Source organism: Macrobrachium rosenbergii, chromosome 39, assembly GCF_040412425.1.
Source record: "Macrobrachium rosenbergii isolate ZJJX-2024 chromosome 39, ASM4041242v1, whole genome shotgun sequence".
In the NCBI taxonomy this organism is placed as follows: domain Eukaryota; kingdom Metazoa; phylum Arthropoda; class Malacostraca; order Decapoda; family Palaemonidae; genus Macrobrachium; species Macrobrachium rosenbergii.
Genome location: NC_089779.1, coordinates 2,390,387 through 2,413,589, shown reverse-complemented (window position 1 = coordinate 2,413,589; position 23,203 = coordinate 2,390,387). Strand labels below are relative to the sequence as shown.

The 23,203-nt window shown below is 40.4% G+C and overlaps 1 protein-coding gene across 12 annotated transcripts in view; it reads right to left on the bottom strand.

Annotated features, from left to right (window-relative positions):
- The window catches only part of LOC136825636 (cell adhesion molecule Dscam1-like), a 483,321-nt gene that overhangs the window by 8,926 nt on the left and 451,192 nt on the right, over nt 1-23,203 (bottom strand). For 6 of the 12 annotated variants that reach the window (XM_067082260.1, XM_067082254.1, XM_067082253.1 and 3 more), the window contains exons 17-30: nt 20,555-20,748; nt 18,682-18,855; nt 13,886-14,120; nt 11,973-12,119; nt 11,378-11,533; nt 10,528-10,664; nt 9,791-9,965; nt 9,067-9,209; nt 7,933-8,155; nt 7,312-7,500; nt 6,452-6,745; nt 6,089-6,236; nt 3,764-3,987; nt 323-523 (exon numbers count right to left, since the gene is read on the bottom strand). In XM_067082260.1, coding sequence (XP_066938361.1) covers nt 323-523; nt 3,764-3,987; nt 6,089-6,236; nt 6,452-6,745; nt 7,312-7,500; nt 7,933-8,155; nt 9,067-9,209; nt 9,791-9,965; nt 10,528-10,664; nt 11,378-11,533; nt 11,973-12,119; nt 13,886-14,120; nt 18,682-18,855; nt 20,555-20,748 — 2,640 coding nt within the window. Of the gene's footprint in view, nt 1-322; nt 2,155-3,763; nt 3,988-6,088; nt 6,237-6,451; nt 6,746-7,311; nt 7,501-7,932; nt 8,156-9,066; nt 9,210-9,790; nt 9,966-10,527; nt 10,665-11,377; nt 11,534-11,972; nt 12,120-13,885; nt 14,121-18,681; nt 18,856-20,554; nt 20,749-23,203 lie in introns of those variants that run through there. The other 6 variants (XM_067082255.1, XM_067082257.1, XR_010849384.1 and 3 more) reach the window with 5 other exon arrangements.

Genomic DNA, 23,203 nt, shown 5'->3' with positions numbered 1-23,203 from the left:
GGAGAGAGCTTCCTCCCACACACAAGGAAATGGACGTGGGATAACAGAACGGAAATAACAAGGAGAAAAGCAGATTTCCCAATGGAAGTTGGTCATAAGCAGATTTCCCAATGGAAGTTGGTCATGGTTTGGTAGTATTGTATAAGGGAATATTAGGATAAGGGACAGGAAGGATATGAGGAAGGATATGAGGAACGAAAGGAAAAGGAAGAAAAGGAGGAGGAGGAGGAGGAGGAGGAGGAGGAGGAGGAGGAGGAGGAGGAGGAGGAGGAGGGAGGACTCTAGGTTCACAGGACAACAGGAGGAACTGGGGCTCTCTTACCAGGAGTGGGTCCTGTTCCCCCTTCACGTCTCTGGCTCCCCATGAAGGAGGAGGACCTGGGTGGCTGTGGTTGTCCTTCGAAGCAATCTTGGTGTCCGAAGGTCTGAAACTGTAAAGTGTAGTCGAGGGCTCCGCCCCCACCCACACTAAGAGGCGGCACACTGAAGGTGGCGTACGGGTAAATCTCGTAAGGTTCCTCCACTGCCGTGGAGAACAGACGCCGTCAGGGAGGCAAAAAGGGAGCCGAAGGGGGGATACAAGAGATTAGGGAGGGGGGGCAGAAGTTGGAGGGATTGAGGATATTGCAGTGGTCATACAAATTTTAATCAGTAAATCAATAAATCAAAAATAAATGAAATAAGAATCTTGAGGTCATCTCTTTTTCCAGTCTTCAAGAGATACTCTTTCAAGTTTTTATCTCGAAAAACGGCGTCCGTATCTGTATTTAGCTGCGGCGTTTTCCCAAATTATTCCGAAAGGGATCAGTAATCAGTTTACCCCTCTGGAAATTATATTCACCAAGTTTACGGGAAGAAAGGCAACCTGTCAATTAGGCTACAGTGAGCAACATCAGCGCCAGTGTGAAAATACAAATACGGACAGTCCGTGAAACTCGGTACAACAACTACCAGTGTCACAACTATTTGGAATGATATAAAACATTAATGATTTCGGTGTGTAAAAGTATTTTTTATGAAGACAGCAAGATGCAAAATTTCTGATACACGTTTCGTAAGCTTTATCAACAGATAAAATGAACAGGGACTGCTGAAAGAAAGACTTCTCAAAACTGGCTGGCGAGTTTTATTTAATTTTTTTTATTGTACTTGTGAATAATTTCACTCAACAGCACAACTGGATCGAAGGTTTATTTTTGAAGGTTCAGTATCGAAAGTTTATTTTTGAAGGTTCATTCAAGAAGCAGCTGTTGTGTGACTGAACCAAGAACTGAATGAACATTTACCAAGACATGCTCAATCGAGTCTCAAAACCAGCAGGATGAATTTCCAACTGACTACCGGTACTGTCATCAGTCAAAGCCACCTCTGTGCTCGAGGCTATCATTAATATCAAGACAGAGGCGGCGGATCTAGACGAGAACAGTCAAAAATCTATAATGAACACTGACAAGCACACCAAAGCGACAACTATCAAATAAACAAAAGCAGCGGATAGGCATCATCAACAACATAAATGGCGTAGGAAATAATGAGGGCAGCGGCAGCGGCAGATCGAGCCTGGTACTGAAGAAGGACAGGAAATAAAACCGCACCTGTTTGGCCGAGGGGATAGGAGCCGATTTCCTCAGAGTGTCAAGGTTATTTGGGGATGCGTCTACCTTACAAAAATTCTACCTGGCTGTTCCCTTAACCTATATTGCAGAGATGGAGTTCAAAATGATCACCAACAAAGTATCGTGTTAGTTATACTCTGCTAACAGATCGTAAAAAAATAACAAAATACATACACTTATGTAAATAATAGTAACAAAACGTTTTATAACTGTGTTTGTGTACAGAAGTTGAAGTCATCGTTAGATCTCCGTCTCACGGCGGCGTCTAGATAGTGAAGAATGATTGGCTGAGAAGTTGCCCTTAGGGATAGGTCTCAATTTACTTGTTCTCCCGCAAACGAAATCACTGCTTTCTGGAAATAAGACTACAGTGGGACTTGTGGGGTAACTGAAATTCTTCAGGAAACTAAATCGACCTCTCGATTGTCAAATGAACCAGGAACCTTGCGAAGCGATGATAAAGATCGAACTTAAAAGGGGCTGGCGTCCAAGTGGTGTCGGTGTTACTGCTACTATTGTGGATCACTACAAACTGGAACTAAAAAGAACAAAAAATAAAATCACAGTAAATAACAGGAAAGAAACATGAAACCAACGTAAAAAGCGAAAAAAAAAAACAAAATTGAACTACGGTCAAAAAAAAAGTAATAGAAAAAACATAAGCATGTTGATGTCTAACTTTGAGTTTGCGAAAGGGAAAAGTACATCTACTAATTTTATCACATTTTTGTACCTCATTCTAAGGAGTGACCAGTGCAACTTTCCATGGCTGTCTTTCAAAGCTCATTCTTTCATTTATGCAACTTCATCTCAACAGAGAGACTGACTTCCTTTAAGTGAAGATTCACTAACAATTATTTGCAAAAGTTAGATTCTGGATTTAGCAAGATAAGTTATAAATTCTGACACTTATGGAATCAGTTTTATATATATAAAACGTGCGAGATCCAAGAGATTTTCAAGCAAACTACATAAAGTGGAACAACACAATCACAGTCTATACACAAAGTTTCAAAAACAATGTTGCTACCCCATCATTACCATATTTATACTGCTTGCGTTTTGTGAAACGTTTTATTCCCAAGATTATTCAAATACCCGTACCATGGCTCTGGTAAGTGGACGATATTTAGGCTATTATACCTAAAGCCGTAGGTGTCAATAACATCTCGTAAAAACTTTTTATCATGTTCACGCTAGACAGAAAAAGATGGTTGATTGCCCTTCTTAAACATTGTTATCAGACGGGGACACTTTCACTATAAATGAATAGAAATAGAAAAGTCCGAAATAATTGAACTTATATACCATGACTTTTGACTTGTCTTGTTTTATCCTGTAGTTGAGTTAATCCTAGGCAGCTGTTCCCTACCTGAAAGAGCTAACCCAAATGTAATAACCCTTAATGCACTAGAATGGCAATACGCCCCCTTTAATCTTAGTAGTTGTTTATAAATCCGAGTATCCTTCGTAATTTCTTGTTCCACTGTACATGGTTTGCTTGAAAATGCCTTACAGTAACGACAGATCTTCCACTCTGTTGTTTCACTTTCCTCATGACCATGAAGTCATATTTTATATCACGTTATTTCCGTGATAGAAGTGATATATATATATATATATATATATATATATATATATATATATATATATATATATATATATATATATATATATATATATATATGACACACTGCATTTATCAGGGCTACATTGTGCTATTATAAAAACCATATGTCAGCATGGCTTATAAGCTGCCAAATAACGTGTCCAGTGTGGTATTTGTACAGCAGTAAGTACCTCTCAAAATGTCCTTTTATAATACAGTGTTCTCATGAGAGTATAAAATATAGTGCAGTACAATTCTGTCGGAACGGACATGATTCTGGAGATTTACACAGCGACTGGGCTGAAATGGCACAAACAGTGACGTGGAGAGGTCTGGTGATAGGGCCAGGATCCCAAGAGCGGAGGATCCGAGTCTACCAGCGACGACAGATAACACACAAACATCAGACTAAAATGGAATGCAACTCTTTGAGATGCCATGGAAATTTGGCAAAGGTCAACCGGACGACTAAGTTCCAACCGAAAGCAAATGAGGAGGATCCCATCCAAAAGGGGATTATGCAGAGGAAGTCTCTTACCCGAATATGCTTCGTCATGCTTAGCCTGCGCTGCGGGGGAGAGTTGCTCCTGACTGTCATTGCGATGATTCTGCAGCTCGGCCAGTGATCGGGAGTACGTGGGACCGCTTCCTCGCCGGCCCCCTCCTCCTCCTCCCCCCCCTCCTCCTCCGCCTCGACCATTGCCGCCTCCTCCGCCTCCTCCTTGGCTCGCACCTCCGTCTGATTTCATGAAGCGGGCGCGACTGCAATAAAGGCTTGGCTTTAAAAGATATACCTCACTTTCATGGATTCATGAAAAAAAAAGTTTGATTTATTGAAATGAAGAACCTTTGTATGGCTAGTGAATTACTTTCTAGGATCTATTCCGTTCATCAGAATACAAAGGATTCCACACACATTCTTGAGTTCAACGATTCACTGTCATGAAATAAAAAAAAAAATTATGAAAAAATCGTTCTATATTTCCACTCCGACATAATGATTGGTAGCCTGGAAGATGAGTTCGATTTTTAAATTCGATGTCAACAGCAAACACCGATTCAGTTGCGCATAATACATTCACGTTGCTAACATTCTATCTCTAAATGAAAAAGACGAACCGCATGATGTTTTTCCATATAGAAAATGTCACTACCTACGCACAATCATGCATCTCTCCATCTAACACACAATCCCAAAACAGCTACAGTAAAAGAATCATTCTTAATCATCACTGGAAATGAAATTTAGGACGAGGATGCCCCCCACACCCATACCACACGCGACTACAATGTAACTTCAATAACAATCAGAATTCGGCAGATAGCTGATGGCCGGCAAGGCACCGGCATGTGGGATTTCAGGTTCTAAAACAGTGTTTCTTAACCCTGGGGTGCTAAAATCAATTTAGGGGGTGCTGGAGGTGAAGGGCAAATGAGAAATGAAAACTAACTCAAAATCAAAATTAATAATAATAATAATAATAATAATAATTCTTATTGTTATTACTATTATTATTATTATATTATTTTATATATTATATATGTATATATATATACTGTACATATACATATATATATATATATATATATATATATATATATATATATATATATATATATATATATATATATATATATAGTTATGATCCCAGTATGTGGGTATAGGGGTGCTGGGCTGTGAAGCCTCACCACAGGGGGTGCCGAGGTCAGAAAAGGTTAAGAAACACTGTTCTAAAATGCAGCTGAGCTAGACCACTCAAGTTGGATTTCTAAACTGTCCACAGACCAATTAACTGACAGGCGAATATTTCAACGAGACAAGATGAAGGAGTTGGACGTCTTGACAGTAAGAGACCACGAGGGACGGGTGAAAGGAAAAAGAGAAAGAACACCATATATTGTAAGTATCCCTGAAGTAACATAATGTATATCCAAAACGTGTTGAGTATTAGAGCTCAGAACGTTACCGAGTACCACCCAAAACATTTTAGCTGGTCCAAAGCGTTTTATTTTGTACTGGAACGAATTTCCATGTTGCACCGTTCAGTGTAACTATATTACCACAACTTATGACGGGTTAAGATGTATTTGTAATGCTATTTTCGTCTGAAATTACATTCTCATGAAATACAAACTACCCAGCGATTAATCTACACTTTCCGAATTCTCAGCATTTCCAGACGTAGGGTGAAATGAAATACAATTTTAGACTAATTCCTTTCCGTCAAAATGGCAATGCAATGACATGTGAAAAAAATAAAAATGTCTAGTGAATCTCAGTACACAGCATGGCTGAAGATGTCCCGTTCCAGATTCACTGTTGCTGTCTGAATGGACGGATGGAATTTAGGGGCACGGCCAGAGCAGTGGGACCCTTAGGTCATTCGGCGCTAAATGTGACCATCTGGTGGAATGATATGATACAAAAAGGTGAACACTGCAAACTTTCATTTCACTCAGCTTTCATCGATTTAATAAGTCTGCTTTCATTATAGTCATGGTGGAATAAGAATGAAAAGAATTATGAGAATAAATCTCATCCGGTCACCTGTCGCGGCACTTAGAGGAATACACCAAAGTCTGCTCATGTTTCCTTGTCAACGATAAGCAGAAATGGTGGACAGAAATGGAATATTAACCACATTCACCCATTTACTATTTCATGATGATGTTGTTGAAGGTTAAGCCGACTGAAAGCTGCATTTCAGCACGGGCTCTTCCTACCTGAGCAGAGCAGCCTGTAACTAGTTGATAAAGAATCTTACACAGAGGCCCCCTTTGAAATTACTGAATGTGATCACTGACAAGCACGTCACAACATTCAGAAAGTAGTATTAATGCTTAGAATTAATCTAGAACTTACCCTCTGGACACTAACAGACCAACACATAGAAGAAGAGCCAAAGTGCAGGCAATGCCTGACACAATAGGGGCCAGCACGTGTGGGTCCAAGTACAGAGGGGGACCTCCCCCTTTCACCACCTCCACGACAGATTCAGGCGCGAGCGTGGCTGAAATAAAAGGGGGTTATTTATTGACACCGGCATGTAATAGAGGTACAGTACACGACGCTTTGAGATGAAGTAACACTGCAAAATCAAATCATGAATTGTTAGTGTCACTCTTACCAAAGAATCGTGGGGGTTCAGTTTCCAAATCATTATTCCAGCGTTCCATGAAACTTATTTCATTTCTTAGGATAATCTAGGAATGTACATCCACTTACCTCCTGTCAGGGAAGCAGTGGCAACGTCATATGTTGCCGTAGCTGTTCCTGCCGCATTCCTGGCGGTGATCCTGAGCTGATACCAAGTAAGAGGTGCCAGTTCGGGCACAGTGAAGGAATCTGTGGTGGGCGGAAGATGTGCTTCCAGTGAAGTGAAGGTGGACGTAGCATGTGGGCGGTATTCGACTTTCCACCAGGTGATGGGGCAGCCGCCTGTCGGCCACGTGTATAAGTGGAGGGTGATCGCAGAGGAATTAACGCTGATGAGGTCTGGATGACGAGGTTTGGGCGGAGCTGCAAAAATCAAGGTCTGATGAAGTACACGTTAACAAATGAGACACTGACATTTATTCGAATTTTTTTAATAATAAATGACTTAAACCTCTGTCATATAAGTTTACGACGATACTAATCTATACCATAACATTGACACTGATCTTGGCGGCAGACACATGCAACTCTTCAGGCGTCGTGTGAAAGGGCTAACAAAATGTGATGGGTGAAATGAGGCATTTAAACAGACTGCGACTATGGTAACTGACGAGTGCATAGCATGAACACTAAGTTGCTAAGGCTTCTTTTTACAGTGAACGTCAGTAAGAAGGCTGACTTTTCGCCCAAAACTCGCCTACGTTGAAGGATATGAAAGGAATTGGGTAGAAAAAAAAAAAAGGGATGGCTATCTCCGAAGGAAGCTTAAGATCTGCCTTGCAAAAGAGGGAACCTGATACAGATCATATAGTTTATTCCTATTTCCATGCTTAGAAGTAATCAACTAAAAGCAGTCCTTTTATGCTGCCAGTGATGGTAACACATGAATGAATATAATATCCTAGTCATTCTCTTGTCGAGCGACTGACCAGAGCCTCGGGTCCTAATGTTCTGAGTCATGGACACCTCTCCTCGCCCAACGATATTCACAGCAGCCACTTGCACACGGTAGGTGGAGCCACATCTGAGGTTCTCCAAGGAATACTTCGTCTCCCCGGGCTCAATATTCTCCTCGATCCACGCGTTCTCATCCTCCAGAGCATATCTTACAACGTATCCTGTAAAATAGGTTTTTCATACAATGTCTTTCATCCTTTAAGATGAGCTTTACGTTAACAAGCAGTTCTGTATGTTTCAAGCCGTGATGCAGCTTTGAAAAAGATATATTTTCCATATCCTTGCAGAAATTTATTAACATTTTCCTCTATTTTATCTGCCTATTTGATCTCTGACTAACTCCTATCAAAGCTAGTTTAGCAGAAAGGACGGGATGCAGACGTCTCTTCAAACGACACCAGTGGCACTTGATAAAATTTTCATAGTTGAAAGAAACCAAAGCGTTTCAACTGTTAAACCTTGTATCAAGGGGAAGAGATATCTCGAAAGTGGGACTCAAAATATCGATCGATCCTTGGAAAATTTTGTCACTAACAATTCTGTCAAAAAGATGATTATCTTTCTCACGTCATGCGCACTGATTTTATACCTACCTGTAACTGGTTTCCCCCCATTTCCGGCTGTGGCCCACGACAGGTGAATAGAGGTCTCCGTGGAGTATTTGACCGTTAGCGAAGGCGGGGGCGGCGTTTGAATCACTTTCACTTCCCACATCACTTCGTCACGCCCATTAGGATTGTGGGCATGGCACGTGTAATTTCCTGCCGCGTCAGCGCCTACGACGGATACGTGGAGAGAATTGTCTGGAAGACTCTGCTTCAAAGAAAAGAGAATCTTTTTATATCTGGAAATATAACGAAGGGAAATCTTATGTGAGTAGAAATAAAGTACAGAACTTTTTAAACAGGTGATTATCAAAGTCATTGGAATATTTTTAGTCATATATATATATGTATATATATATACATATATAAAATTTGTTTTCCTTTGCTTATACCTTCATTCACTAGTTAAAACAACAATAAAGATCACAAAACAAAAATATTATTACTGGAAAAATAGTGATCAAAGATGATTATATTGGTCTGTATAGCTTTAAAAGCCCTCTCCGTAACGGTTAATATCAAACCGTGTCAATACAGTCAGTTTGTTGTAATAGTATTAAAAGCTGTTACAACAAACTGACTGTTTTGTTTGCATCTCAATACCTACGACCGGTTTAGTGCCTACGGCAAAGCCTAGCAAAATATTGTTGTTCTTTTTTGACTAATTTTTTCTTCAGTGCTACGGGTCTTTGTACATCGTGCTGAACGAAATTACCGAATTTTGCTATCAGGTGACTTCATAAATACTTTAGATAATATAACTGTTCTTGTGAATAATAATAATAATAATAATAATAATAATAATAATAATAATAATAATAATAATGGATTATTATATCAGCTTCATGAAGTTTGTATAAAATAATTTCAGTCTTTCTTATGATTGCTCCTTCTCCGTTATTGCATTCCGCCTGCACCTCTTCCATATTTGCCCCTCATTTATTAATGGAGAGGTAAAATCTGCTGGTGGGAATTCTCTTAATAACAAAGAGTATAAAACTGCACATCAGAGGTTTGGGGGCCCGAAACAAAGCGAAATAAACAATGAGAGGCGCTCATCAAATTGTTATTTACAAACAATGCTGACGAAGTTCTTTCCCGTGAGATTCCACGAAAGCTTACTTGAGGCTGTAGAGTTTTGTCCCTCGATACATGCGTCCAGGCGACTGCGGGGGCTGGTGATCCCACCACCACGCATGGCAGCGTGAGGGAGCCTCCTGCCACAACTTCCACCGTCTGTCCGAAGGACCGAACCTTAGCACCAACTGGGGAAGGAAGCGGAATGAATATTTTTAAGGATCCATACACCAACTAGAACTTAATGGACAGGTCCACCTACTTTTAGTCCGCTGGAATAAGTTTCCATTTTGAGAGCGCCTACCGCCCACCCCTACTATTATTTTTCTGTCTCCCCCCCTCGACAACAACCCACTACAGTCGAGTGAAAACCATATGCATAATTTACTTTTTAGGCAAAAAAACGTTAAGTATATCTTAGTTTAACCAGATCACTGAGCTGATTAACAGCTCTCCTAGGGCTGGCCCGAAGGATTAGATTTATTTTACGTGGCTAAGAATCAACTGCTTACCTAGAAACGGGACCTACAGCTTATTGTGAGAAATGAATTTCTATCACCAGAAATAAATTCCTCTAATTCTTCACTGGCCGGTCGGAGGGTCGAACGCTGGGCCAACAGCGTGCTAGCCGAGAGCTCTACCCACCCCGCCAATGAAGAACTTTACAGAAAATCTCATTATTGTCACCATGACGGACACTAAAGATACTTTTCAAAAATCACACGTGCCATAAATGGCTGTCAACAGAAAACATCGACAGTTTCATTACTTTTGGATGAAGGGTTCTGAGAGACAACCCTGGAGGCAGCACCTTCGCCAACCCTGGTCCAGGCCGTGACCCAGAATTCGTAACGGGCGTGGCTGTCCAGACCAACCACTTCTCGACTGATCTCGGCCCACGGAGACGCCCCAACTTCCACTCCCACCTTCAAACTTCTTGTTGCCTGTGGAGAAAAAATGAGAACGATGTGAAGTTCAGGACTGACTGACTTACACTCCATGTTTTCCCCTCACCACTGTGTGAAATGCCGTCCACTCGGGCACTGATGAGTATAAGGCATGCAGTATATTCTCTCTCTTTTTCTCTTTCACGCACACACACACAAACATACCCTATATATATATACACACACATATTTACATATATGTATGTATGTATCTGTATATATATATATATACTTATGGTTTATCACTGGCATTGTTCTAATGTAAAATTTGCTACTTGTACAAATAAACAATTATACTGAATAAATTTCTTCTTTTCCTGTCATCTTCTAGCATTACTTTGCTTCTTAACAATATTTGTAATTAATAATATAAATAACTAAATAAATAAATAAATAAATAAATAAATAAATATATACAGTATATATATGTGTGTATGTGTGCGCCTGTAAACACATACATCTACTGTACATACCCACATAGCTTTAAACACGCAAACACAACAACTGATCTAATCTACAAAGGAGTCTGGAACAATCTCTCCGGAGAAGAGCTGCCTACCTGGTGGGCATTGAGAGGTCGGTAGTAGAGCGTGTAGTAACTTATCTCTCCATTGGGTCTGGCGGGTGGCAGCCACGAGACCACGACGCTGCTCTTGCTGGAGGCCAAAGCTTTGACCTGGGGAGGGGCAGCGGGCACTGCAGAGGGGTGACAAGAGAACACGAGTGAGAAAATGATGGTGCCCAAGGGTTCCTCAAGGTATATCCATTGTAAGTGAACATTTCTATCATCCGGCTCAAGAACTCAGAGTAAATGTACAAATTTGTTTTTCTGGCTGATAATACTGGTCTGATGACGCTTTTTCTTGTGCCTTTGAGAGTTCATGTAACGTTCCTGCTCTTGTACCCGTGGCGCATGTCTCATGACCCTTGATAATACCTTTTGTCTGCCAAGTTTCGAAAATTCTGGTGAGTCTATGTTCAGACTTCAACAGAAGGAACTGCATGGCCCCTTATGATTTTTATTATCAATCTTGACTGTTAGTGCGCGAAGGTAGCTTTGTTTTCCCCGGTAAAGTAGTTAGAGAGGCTGGACAGTTAAGTGCGAAGAGACGAAAGGGATCAGGTGAAAAGTAAAAAGGAATAAAGAAGTGCAGCTACATTTCAGAGAATCTTTCCCAAAGAGCCTGAAGTGCCGTCTGCGCTGTGTCGCGTAAGCACCCTGTCAGCTGTAGCCTACTTGACTCCCCATTCCCGAGACGACTTTTATCAGGAAACTCAATTCAGTAAAGAAGCCAGACAGCATAGAGAGAGAGGTCTAAAGAGGAAATCTGAAGAAAGTCCAGAGAACGAGGAAGGTTTCTAAAGCAAGACAGAATCTAAAGAAAGAATCGCCTGAAGACTGAACCTACCGTCCTCTAGAGTGACGCAGAAAACAGGATTCGAGACGACCCCGTCTCCGGCAGCTGTGAAGGCCAGAACTCTGATGCTGTAGTTGGTGAAGCGGCCCAACCCATGCAAATTTGTCTCCAGATTGGTTGTGCGCTTGATTTCTACGGGATTAGTACCTGCAGTGAGACGATTTTCAGCTCGCTGTTTCAAAGGGAGATTCAGTGACACGTATCTATTATACATCATTGTTTTAAGGTGCAAATTTTTTTGGGCGCTTGATTTTCCCGTGCAAAAAGCCAAAATAGTATTCTCAATAATTTCCTAATAGAGGATGGACTGCAATCAAAGTCAAAACGTTGATTTTGAAATAAAAAATTAATGGAATTAATGTAAATACAAGCAAACTTATTTCGGCAGATAATATTTCTGCGGAAAACATTTGGAAGCTCACCCTTCCAAGAGCCTCTGGAAGGTGAGGAAAATATCCTAACATTTATTTCCACCTGTTCTGTAGCTTTTGCCCGATATACTAACGGAATAAAAATTAGATTAATTACAAAACGCAATAGTCATATTCCAAGTGCCTCCACTACTGCGTGCGCCTGAGCGCCTTACCTTCAATATTTGTAGTACGCTTGTAGAAGACTTTGTATCCCTGGACAGGACCGTTGGATAAATGAGGAGCCAAAGGGTTCCAGCGCACTCTAAGGGCTTGGGACGTAAGGGGGTCGCACTGGACGCCGTCCGGAGGCGCAGAAGGAACTGAAAAAACGAAAATACACAAAAAAAAAAAAAACTAAAAAACAAGCAAAGTGAAGCCATTCGTTATCAAATTTCCGAGGGTCTTTATCCACTGCAACTGGGTTTTCAACGAAAACTAGACATATCATACGCAGGATATGATTCAAGTTATGGATATCGAAGGAAGCCTAAATGTGTATGAAATAATAGCTTTCTAAATCTAATTGAATGTCCTAACACCTTGATAATACGCACACACATATACACATTCATACACACATTTATATATATATATATATAATATATATATATATATATATTAAATATACATATATATATGTATACAGTATATGTTTATATATATATATTTATATAAATGTGTGTGTTATCAGGCGTTAGGAAGTCAATTTGATTTAGAAATCTATACAAATTTTAGTTTTCCTTCAGTATATATGACTTCAATTAAATCCCGCACACACACACACACATACATATATACATATATAGGAAGAAAACAGAGAGAGAGAGAGAGAGAGAGAGAGAGAGAGAGAGAGAGAGAGAGAGAGAGAGAGAGAGAGAGAGAGAGAGAGAGAGAGAGAGTTTACGCAAGCTTACTGATCTAGCAAATTCCTTTGTGTCAAAAAATCAATAAAAATACCAGAGAGATTTTAAAGGTGCCATTGACTCTAAGGTGAAAAAAAGAAATATTTAAAAAGAACTCCAGTTGAGTTTGAGTTCATTATCTTTAATCACTGCTTTTATAAAAATGAAAATTTGACCGCTCCACTCCGCCTAGTTCTCTCTCTCTCTCTCTCTGCCTTTTACGTCCACCGACTGATATGTTAACATGCAAGCGGCTTTTGACAATGATGTTGTATCATTCTGTAGTACATCCAATACACGGATGGGGCATATAATATTATACCAAATATTCTGTCATTCGTATCATTCGGGTTATTGCTTCAGAATGCAACTTCTGTATGGAGCGGGGATCAAAATATAAAAACGAATACGTGTATGCAAAATAGAGAAAAAAAATTGGTGTACGGAAAATGTTCAAATAATTGAAACGAATTAGACCATATCCCACGTACTCTGCTCTACATAAAGGGTGACCTGTGTGCGAGACTGTTCACAGAGCACCGACATGAAGGGCAGAAACTGAAAATATGCAAACTTAATGGCTTTTATTCGTTGTTAAGCGACCTTGTTATTTTGTGTGCAGTTAGTAAAAAAAAAAAACTGCTTTTAAAGACTTTTAATAGTACTTAAGCAACTACACACACTAAAAAAGATGACTTTTTTGGAATGAGAAGAAAAGAAGAATATCCCGTATTGGAGAAGTTTCTTTCTTTCTTTCAATTTTTTTTTGGAGATGGCCCGGGTTCGATCCCGACGTGCGATGAATCTTATTTTCAAAACATTCTGCTTTGGAATAAGAGTTAAATACACGACTGCTCACCTACGTGAGGTTACAAGCTTTGAATGTGCATGTGAACATACTTTCATATATATAAATAAATAAATATAAATATCCACAAACATACGTACGTACATGCAGTATATATATATATATATATATATATATATATATATATATATATATATATATATATATATATATATATATATATATATATATATATATATATGAGCGTGTCTGCCTGTGTTCCACGAACACAGTTCACAGACGGACGGACGCATGTCTGTACGTACGTATTATGGTTACCACCTGTGCTGAAAGTGGACGTGAGGACATTATTTACAAGAGGAGTGCCCGATCTTACCCCCTTGACTCGTGGTGACGGTGACGGACTGCGAGGGGGGTCCGGATCCCACGGAATTGACGGCTCGGACCGTGACGGTGTAGGCCGTGTAATGGCGTAACCCCGTCAACTCGGTCGTCATTTCCGCCCGCTTGACGCTGCGCCACTGGAATTCGTTGGGGTCGTCGCTGTCCGCCTCCTGGTAACCAACCTGGTAACCCGTGACCTCGCCGGGGTTCAGGTGGGGTGCCGGGGGCTGCAATGGGAAAAACTGCGATGCAGACTTCTACTGTAGGTCACGGCCCGCGAGAGACTGAGGCAGCTTCGTGGCTCTCAGCTCAATGACATGAACACTTTTAGCCTCGACCTCATTTAAAATTTGTGACTTGGTAGGCATTTGCACACACTACTGATATATGTATGTATATATGAAAGTGACCAGTAGATTCTACATATGTATATAAAGTATATATATATATATATATATATATATATATATATATATATATATATATATATATATATATATATATATATATATATATTCATATTATAACTACAGAGAACGATATCGAATTAGTGGGTAAGGAAAACTCATCGGAGAACAAATGAAGAGGGGAAAACTTAACGACCGCTCACAAGAACGGGGCAATATTCAAAGGCAAATAAATGTTTCTCCGAGGAAGCGAGGTGAATTAGCAGCTAAACAGTTTCCATAAAAGAGAAGCTCTATAACTCCCACGGGGAATGTTAATGAGACAGAAACAGCAGAATTTCTTCTGGAAAGACCATAAGAAAGAAACCCCATACGAAAAGTCAATAGTATTTCATTTGTCAATTAAATTATCTGACACAACACCACAACTCACCAAAAAAAGAAAGCTTCCAAATAATAGAATAACGAATTGGGCTAAAAAATGGCAACGAGAATTAAAGCATATTGAGATGACATTCTTATCTGAACAGGTCAACAAAAGACCAATAAGATTTATCGAAACCTTTGGAAGAGGAAAATATCATTCCCTTTGGCGAGAGAGAGAGCGAGCAAGAGAAACCAAACGATCCAATGAGAATGACTTACACCTTGATAACACATACACATATACACATAAATACACAAATTTATACAAAAACAGTAAAAAAAAGACACGCACAATCCCCCGAAGGAGAAATAAGGAGCAACCACACAATTTTCAGAGGCGGGCATCAAAAGAAGGCCACACGACTTGTAAAGGGAGATTCTTTCAGCATAAACATAACGGAACGACGTCACTTGCCGACAGGACAGACCCCGTGGCCAATTTTGTAAAAATTGAAGAGAATAAAAAAGGTCAGCTATGAAGGATGAATTACTATTCATGCAACAACGAGCGTCCTATTTGGCAGAACGACGGCAGGATGTAAATAAAGAACGGTCATTTTTCATTTTCATTCCGGCGCCGAACATCAGTATGTCAAATATCGAGGAAAAATGAACGGAATAAAATGGAATGGAAATGGGTTGAAAGCACATCGCTTGCAATCACTCTTGATTTAAGGCTATTAAAAACTTTGCATTCTGATGACAGCATTGTTAGTCCACCATCCGATGCAAATGGCAACCGAATATTCGCGTCGAAGCAGAGATCACGAGGTCCGGTCAGGCCGCTCATCAGCATAATGCAGGCGCACTGAAAGCGAAATTAAAAGGTTCTGCGCAGCGTCACTTCGCGCACAACTGAAATGATCTCCGCTATTTGTTTTCCATTCGCTTCCTTCGTCTATTTCCGCCTGCCTGTCCAACTTCTTTAACAAGTTCTTTCCACGTAGGAAACAAGTAAGAAGCTTTCAGGCTCTTTCCATGAGGTTCTACAGCTGCAATAACATTCTCCTTGACACGCATTTCTTCCTAAAAAAGAATCCTCAAATGTTCCCCCAAAATCGTCATCCGCTCATGATATTATGGTAAAGGAATGACCGCTATATACTCGTATATAGTAGTATTTTCCGCAATCGAAACGGTGGATAGTCAGCGAATAAGACAATGCTCTATTCATGATCCTGCCTGGCTGTTTAACAAACTGAACGTCTATACTGACTGCCTGACAAGCAATCTGTCATTTGTGTGTGCACACAAACGCATATGTAAAGATGGAGTTTTGCAGTTCATTTCCAAATTACTTATATATGCAAGATCTAAGCTTACACACACACACATATATGTATGTATGTATATATATGTATACGCACAGAGCATGCATGCAGGTATTTTGGGGGAACACATCCATAAATGAAAACTATTTTCCGCACTTGTGAGCTGATTCACCTCGATGACGCTTTAATCTGGCTCACTATCAAAGGAATCTGCGGTGCCTTTGATGAGGCACTTTTGCGACGTCACGATGCACCAGATACAGGAAAAACTAACTGAACAGCGCTGCCGAGCGCTTCGCTTAGGCAAATTACTTTTTCGCAAATGTATAACTACCATTAACTGGGGAAGGTTTAATGACAGATTAAAGAGGAGGTAATTACACGGATGTGTCATGTTTTTAAGCACCAAGGCCACCGAGCTGGCCACCTTGTTCCCCGTGAGTAGCAAAGGTCGAGGGGGTCACTGAAAATAATCTGTTGTTGGGAAAACTTGAAGACGCAGAATGAACAGTGAGTTCCCTCTCCTCTGCTTGTGCATTTGTTGGTGTGTTATTTCTCAAAATCTAGGCCCTCGCGGGCATTCTCTGCCTCAATAAGTTGGTGAACGCTCGGATGTTCAAACGACCTACTTCCTCTTTGCTAAGTTTTTATTTTTTTTCCTCTTTTACAGAGGCCATTCTCCTCTGTAGAAGTTTGTTCTGCAAGATGACACTCTTCTAGCTTGGGTTCTGATAAGTCTCAAGATAATAATAATAATAATAATAATAATAATAATAATAATAATAATAATAATAATAATAATAATAATAGGAAGAAAGTAGACCCTCTCTTAACATGTCTTCTTAAATAGGATAGCTGCATCGTGCGAAATAATCTTATATAGAGTCCTCTCAATTTTTCTTATAACCTGCTTCTCTTGCAGGGTAATGTCAGGTCAACAACTGACCAATGCTCATGTTTTGGCAAAGAGAAATATAAACTGTTTATACAGCAATTTTGTTCATTACGGAAGTGCAGGGTAATGAAAGATGGTGTGATAAATCCGTAGACTTTCCAGCAGATCCTCGCGGAGTTAATGAAAAATGGTGTGATAAATCCGTAGACTTTCCCGCAGATCCTCGCTGAGTTTCTCCAGGCGTTTTTCCCAGCAAACGGATTCTGGATACTTCGGTGTTCCTTTTGCAGTTTCTCTTGACATGTTCCGACCACGGGCGTGGCAAATCTGGAGACAATGGGCGTGTGCGGAGGTATATAATAATAATAATAATAATAATAATAATAATAATAATAATAATAATAATAATAATAATAGTGCTTCGTGGTGAGGTTACTAAACTGCTCTTCCATGTTGAGCGTGTCCGGGTACACACCGTTGAAAACCATTGTACCTCTGCTGACCTCAGCAGTAAATGCACCTGGTAGTTAGACGACTGTGATGATCACAACAAATTTTAAAAAGGCACTGAATTACCAACCTCATCCTACGAGATTTATTCAGAGATGGGCTGACATTGTATCACTTTTGATGCTGACCCATCTGGGGTGGGGTGGGGGGATGCGTATGGTGACCAAATATTAATAATGAATGAAGATAGACCATTCAGCAGGTGTGAGCCCTCATGCCTTCCTAAAGGATTCACCAATGAACGGCTATTAAAACAACAGGCTTTTATATTTCCATGCAGTCATTCTCGGAGGAAGGCCAAGATTTCAGGCAACACCTTTCGGAACTCCGAGTTCAACATTTTTGGAAAATCCTGCTGAATGACAGGTCAGGAGGCTTCCGTCTACTCATTCAGTTTTCCAGGAAAACCTGAAAAAGTCAAATAACTGCACGTGCGAACTGTTTTTGGCGAGAACTTGAAAGGAGATGTCCGGGCTCTGAACTTCGTCCAGAAAAAAAAGAAGGCTACAAGTCGGAAGAGACATCCGGAGTCGAGCTTCTCACAAGAAGAACAAAGTGTTTCAGAAAAAAAAAAAGCTCTCCGGGTCAAGCAACGCTCACAGCTGATGATGGACAAATATTTCCTCATGAATATCTGATTTTACAATTGTGAATCAACTCATTTTTCTGAAAAAAAATTCCAAAATGGACGATGCTGAAACTGGGCGATGTTGAACATGTTTATTTAATGGAGCCTATACGTTTTGTATATACATTCACTGGAAGCTTATGACATTGCCAATAAAGGGAATCACGTCGATGTAAAAACATTTAATATGAAAAAGTACAAAATTTTCATTCCGTAATTTGACAGTTTCCATAACATGAAAAGTTCATGACATAAATTCACTTGCGTCGATGCAGTTATTTATATCAGCCGAACGCAGAAGCAGTACAAATTAAACAACGTGATTCAGTCAAATCTAACTTTGCTCTGCAAGTATTCTGACGACTCTCCAGGAGACAATTGCTTGAAATGTTGGTTATCAGGAAATTCTATTCGACTAAACACTGAGCTTTGATGCGTTCATGGAAAGAGCTTCCATATATAACAACAATGACAGCAACGACAATAATAATATTAACACTACTAATAATTATAATAATAATAGATAAAACAATGCAATCTTCTAAGATACATGCAACTATGAGTATTTTTTTAATAATAATAATAATAATAATAATAACCGTTCTTTGAAAATAAATCGAAAGGACTTTCCAAGAAAGGAAGCCGCCTCACCTGCCAGCTAACGGTGATGGTTCCAGGCTTATGGGCGAGTGCTCGCAATCTCGTGGGAGGCGCCGTGGGCGGCTCGTGGAGGGTAGTGATGCTCAAGGTGGGAGACGGGGGCGACACCCCCCTCTGGTTAACGGCCACCACCTGCACGTGATAGGCCGTGCCAGGTGACAAGTCCTGCAAGAGAGGAACGGAATGATCTCGAAAGAACCCCTATATTTAGATAAACTGTGTATGTATGTACACACACATATATAATATATATGTGTATATGTATATATGTATGTATGTATATATATATATATATATATATATATATATATATATATATATATATATATATATATATATATATATATATATATATATATATATTTATGTGTGTGTATAACAGCCACAGTTACCTCTTAACTACTCGATTTCTCCACACTTTTTGGACAAGCTTATCACACGTGAAACAAAAACTATCCATACCAAAAACCATCAAGAGAAGAGGAAACGTAAGGGCGTGGAGGAGGAGGGGAGGGGAGGGGAAGGGGAGGGGGGAGAGTAACACGTACACCGAAAGCAAGGACGATGATCAAGCAAGTGGGTTAAGTTTTCCATCCAGTACAGAACATGAAAATACTGAGAAATCAAGAAGGAAAGAGAGAAACTCATATGAAAGACTACTGTCACGGAAGCAAAGGCAATAGAGAAGGAGTTGGTTGGACAGCAACCAGGCAGAATGAAGGAGTAAGAACAGGAGAGGAACAACAAATGCGAAAAAAATCAGAATCAATAAAAAAGAGAGAGACGAAGCAACGTTCTGCGCAACAGAGGCTCAACTTTAACGCCAAGTCCTTACCGGAACTGGGCATCATAAAATCTACCGTCGGACAAATTTACTGCCATTTCTGAAGATCATTTACGCCACGATAAACTGGATAACCGTAGCATTATCCGTCTCTTTCGGGAAAAAGAACGCACTTAATAACAACAGCGGTCTAATTACTGCCACCATTTGTGTAAATGACGAAGTGATATCGCAGACATTAACTCAGATTCTTGGGGATTAACTTGGCTTCGCCGTGGCAGCAACAGCAGCATTATGCAATGCGTAAAACTTCATGAAGAATGAGATTACCTTCGCCGGCTCATTTCCAATGCAGAGTAGGGTGAGGGCGCGCTGTGCACGAGAGAGAGGAGGAGGAGGAGGAGGAGGAGGAGGAGGAGGAGGAGGAGGAGGAGGAGGAGGAGGAGGAGGAGGAGGAGGAGGAGGAGGAGGGCAAAACAAGTATGGGACGAAAATTTGTTTTGCAAAGGGTTCCTCAGTGAACAGCTTCTACTTGTAGTTAAAACGAACGCGATCCTCATTCAACTTTCTTGGGCTCACTAGTAACGAGTCACGGTAAGTCATTTTCACGTCTACTCTTAAACGAAACTCATACTTCAACTTGGCTGTGTTAAATACGGAAACGGGGGAAAAAAGGAAAACGTGAAAATTGGTTACAAAGTTTAAGCAAAAGAGGTTACCTTTAACCAGATTAATTCATTCCCCTCGTTTCATGATATGGAAGAGAAGTTCTCAACTTCAACGAAAAGCCGAAATGAAACGAGCTAAATCATCTGCCCACCCATGTCAAAGAAAGGCAAAAGTTTAATTTTATCAATTTTCCTCTATTCGCACGACGACTGAAAGAGTGACTACCTAACAGAAAAAAAAAGACTTTTAATCTTTCCCCAACAAAGGAACGATTTCTTTTTCTACCAAACATATTACATATATTTCACCAAGTTGGGTGTCTCCGGCGTCACTGGCTCATGCTTTCATGAGGCCAGTTCAAAATAATGAAGAACTCAATGAACAAATGAGAACACGAAGATGAACAACTACCTTCAGGACAGCTTCGGTGACGTCTGGCGGGAGGGTCGTGTTGAGGGGCGTCTGGGTGTGAGACCGCGCGGGCCAGTGCTGCAGGAGGTAGTGGGTGAGGGGGGAATTCCCGTCGAAGGGCGGCGCCCACGCCAACTTCACCTGCCGACTCGTCACATTCTGGACGTGGACGTGGGCTGGGGGGTCCGGCCGTTCTGTGCGTGGAAGGTTTTTTGACATGAGGGGTAACCATGAAGATATCGGTCGGTCTCTCTACTCTATAGTATGGGTATGTAATTGGCATATCCAAAATATATATATTTATATATATATATGAATTTAAACATACATAAATATATATAAATATATAAATATATTTATTTACACACACACACACACACACACATATATATATATATATATATATATATATATATATATATATATATATATACATACATATATACATACATACATACATATTGCTGTATCGACAGCCGTGGTTACAACACAAGCAGTTAGTCCATTTAAACATGTACAATCACGTAATGACCACTTCTTGCCGTTATGAAAGTTAGCGGGACTAAGGCCTCTATAATCAGGCCCAAATTGAAGAGCTCGGTGGAATGAACTAACGGTGCCAAATTGCCGACGTGGGAGAAGCGTTGCCTCTGCTAATGACGTCTAAATCCCTTCGATTGCAGTTCACGTCGTTCCGCCTTCCCTGATGAGATTATAATGGAGTGCCGAGCGCCAGGGACATTTTCGATGAGAGTACATTTGGCAGTCTTGTGAAGACATCTGTAATTTTGGTGTAGATCAAATTGCTCTTGATAAAATTTACAGCAGACGGAAAGTTAGGAGCCTCTAGGACTGGAGGAAGAATGCAAGTATGTGGACGAACTACTAACTTACTGTGCTAGCTTCTAGGACGAAAGGTCGCGTATGGGGGGGGGGGGGATACTGATGAATTGAAGTATATTCTGCGACCATCTCCAGTCGAATGATTGAGCTCAAAAATATTGACGGTATTTATATAATATATATATATATATATATATATATATATATATATATATTTATATATGTATATATATATATTCATATATATACATATATATATATATATATATATATATATATATATATATATATATATATGTATATGTGTGTGTGTGCTGCGTACCTGTCCCGACAAAAATAAGATTTAATAATTCAGTAATTTCGCTGCCGCACTGAGCAATCTATACAGAACACTATGTTGCTCTGCATGATCTTGTTTAAGACTGCGAGTGTTGAACGTGAGAGAAGGAAATTGCCAAGCGAAGTACGTCGAGAGTAATGTGCCATATTGTCAGTATTTTTGAGCTCAATGTTGCAACGAAAACAAAAATAGAGACCAAATGTAAAACGCTCTCCGTCTAATGTTATAAAACTAAAGAAAACCTGGTAATCAGGATACACGACAGTCCCATCGGACAACTGTCTGCTTTGCTCAGTTACATACCGCCTGCCACAGCCAGTCATATTCAGCTGCAAGCGCAACAAATGGATGATACCTCGTGCGCGGGACGTCAGTGCACGAACAATGAAGAGAGCTTCAACACCGACGGAATTTTCGCTGGAATGATAAAAGATTCGATCCCACCTGCCTATTTGTTAATTGCTTCCATCTGTCACTCAGATCCTTCGCTGATGAAAAAACAACGATGGTTAAAACCTGCTCCTATAGGAAATATGCAAATTGCCGGTCACTAAAATATTGCCCGTGATTGAATCATGTGGGAATACCGAACAATTACGCAGTGGCGAACACTCGTCTTTAAAAATAATACAATTATTTGGGGAAGGGGACTTTTTTAAAACAGTTTCCTTCAGAGAGAGAGAGAGAGAGAGAGAGAGAGAGAGAGAGAGAGAGAGAGAGAGAGAGAGAGTTCGAAATCCTGAGACAGTTTTCAGAACGAATAAAAATAAATGTAAGAATCTCCCACTGAGAAGAAACGCAGGATTCGACTTCAAATGATGAGACGATCCTGATTATCTCGTGCAGTCCCCGCCCTGCCTTCGGACAGATACCTCCTCCACCTTGGCTGAAGGAGCATTCATTACTGCAGGCTGTGCAATGAGGGTGGCGTCATGGGCCTCCACCTGCTATTCGGGACAGGAGGCTCATTTTCCTGACCAGTTCCTTTTTCCCATCTCGTTCAGGAGGCCCGGAGGGACCCATCCTGATCTTTCCTTTTCCCCCACACGTTTCGATGTATATTGTCACCATTTTCCCTCTTCACTAACTTTCTAAGTGTGATCCTCAATTAAACGCGATCCATCGACGCTGTTCAGTCGCTCCGGTGTTGAAATGAAGCATTAAAGTTGAAAGAGAGAATTGATGCACAAAGTTACCTGGCGTTCCGGCACGGCTGAAAGTTTCAGGGGGACGGCGTGCACGGGTTCAACCAGAGTAAATAATGGTCCATATCAATCACTGGTTTTAGCTCTGGAAATATTGATATTAGGAAAGGTTTAATAAAATGGCTGGTGTACATCATTCATTTGTTTTTTCCGCTTCATAAATGTAACGCACAAAAGTTAAAGCTGAGATTTTGGGAAGGCGCGGGAGTCACGTTGGAGGTTGAACGTGTTGCATACCAACGTTTCTTTTGTCTCCGTGAA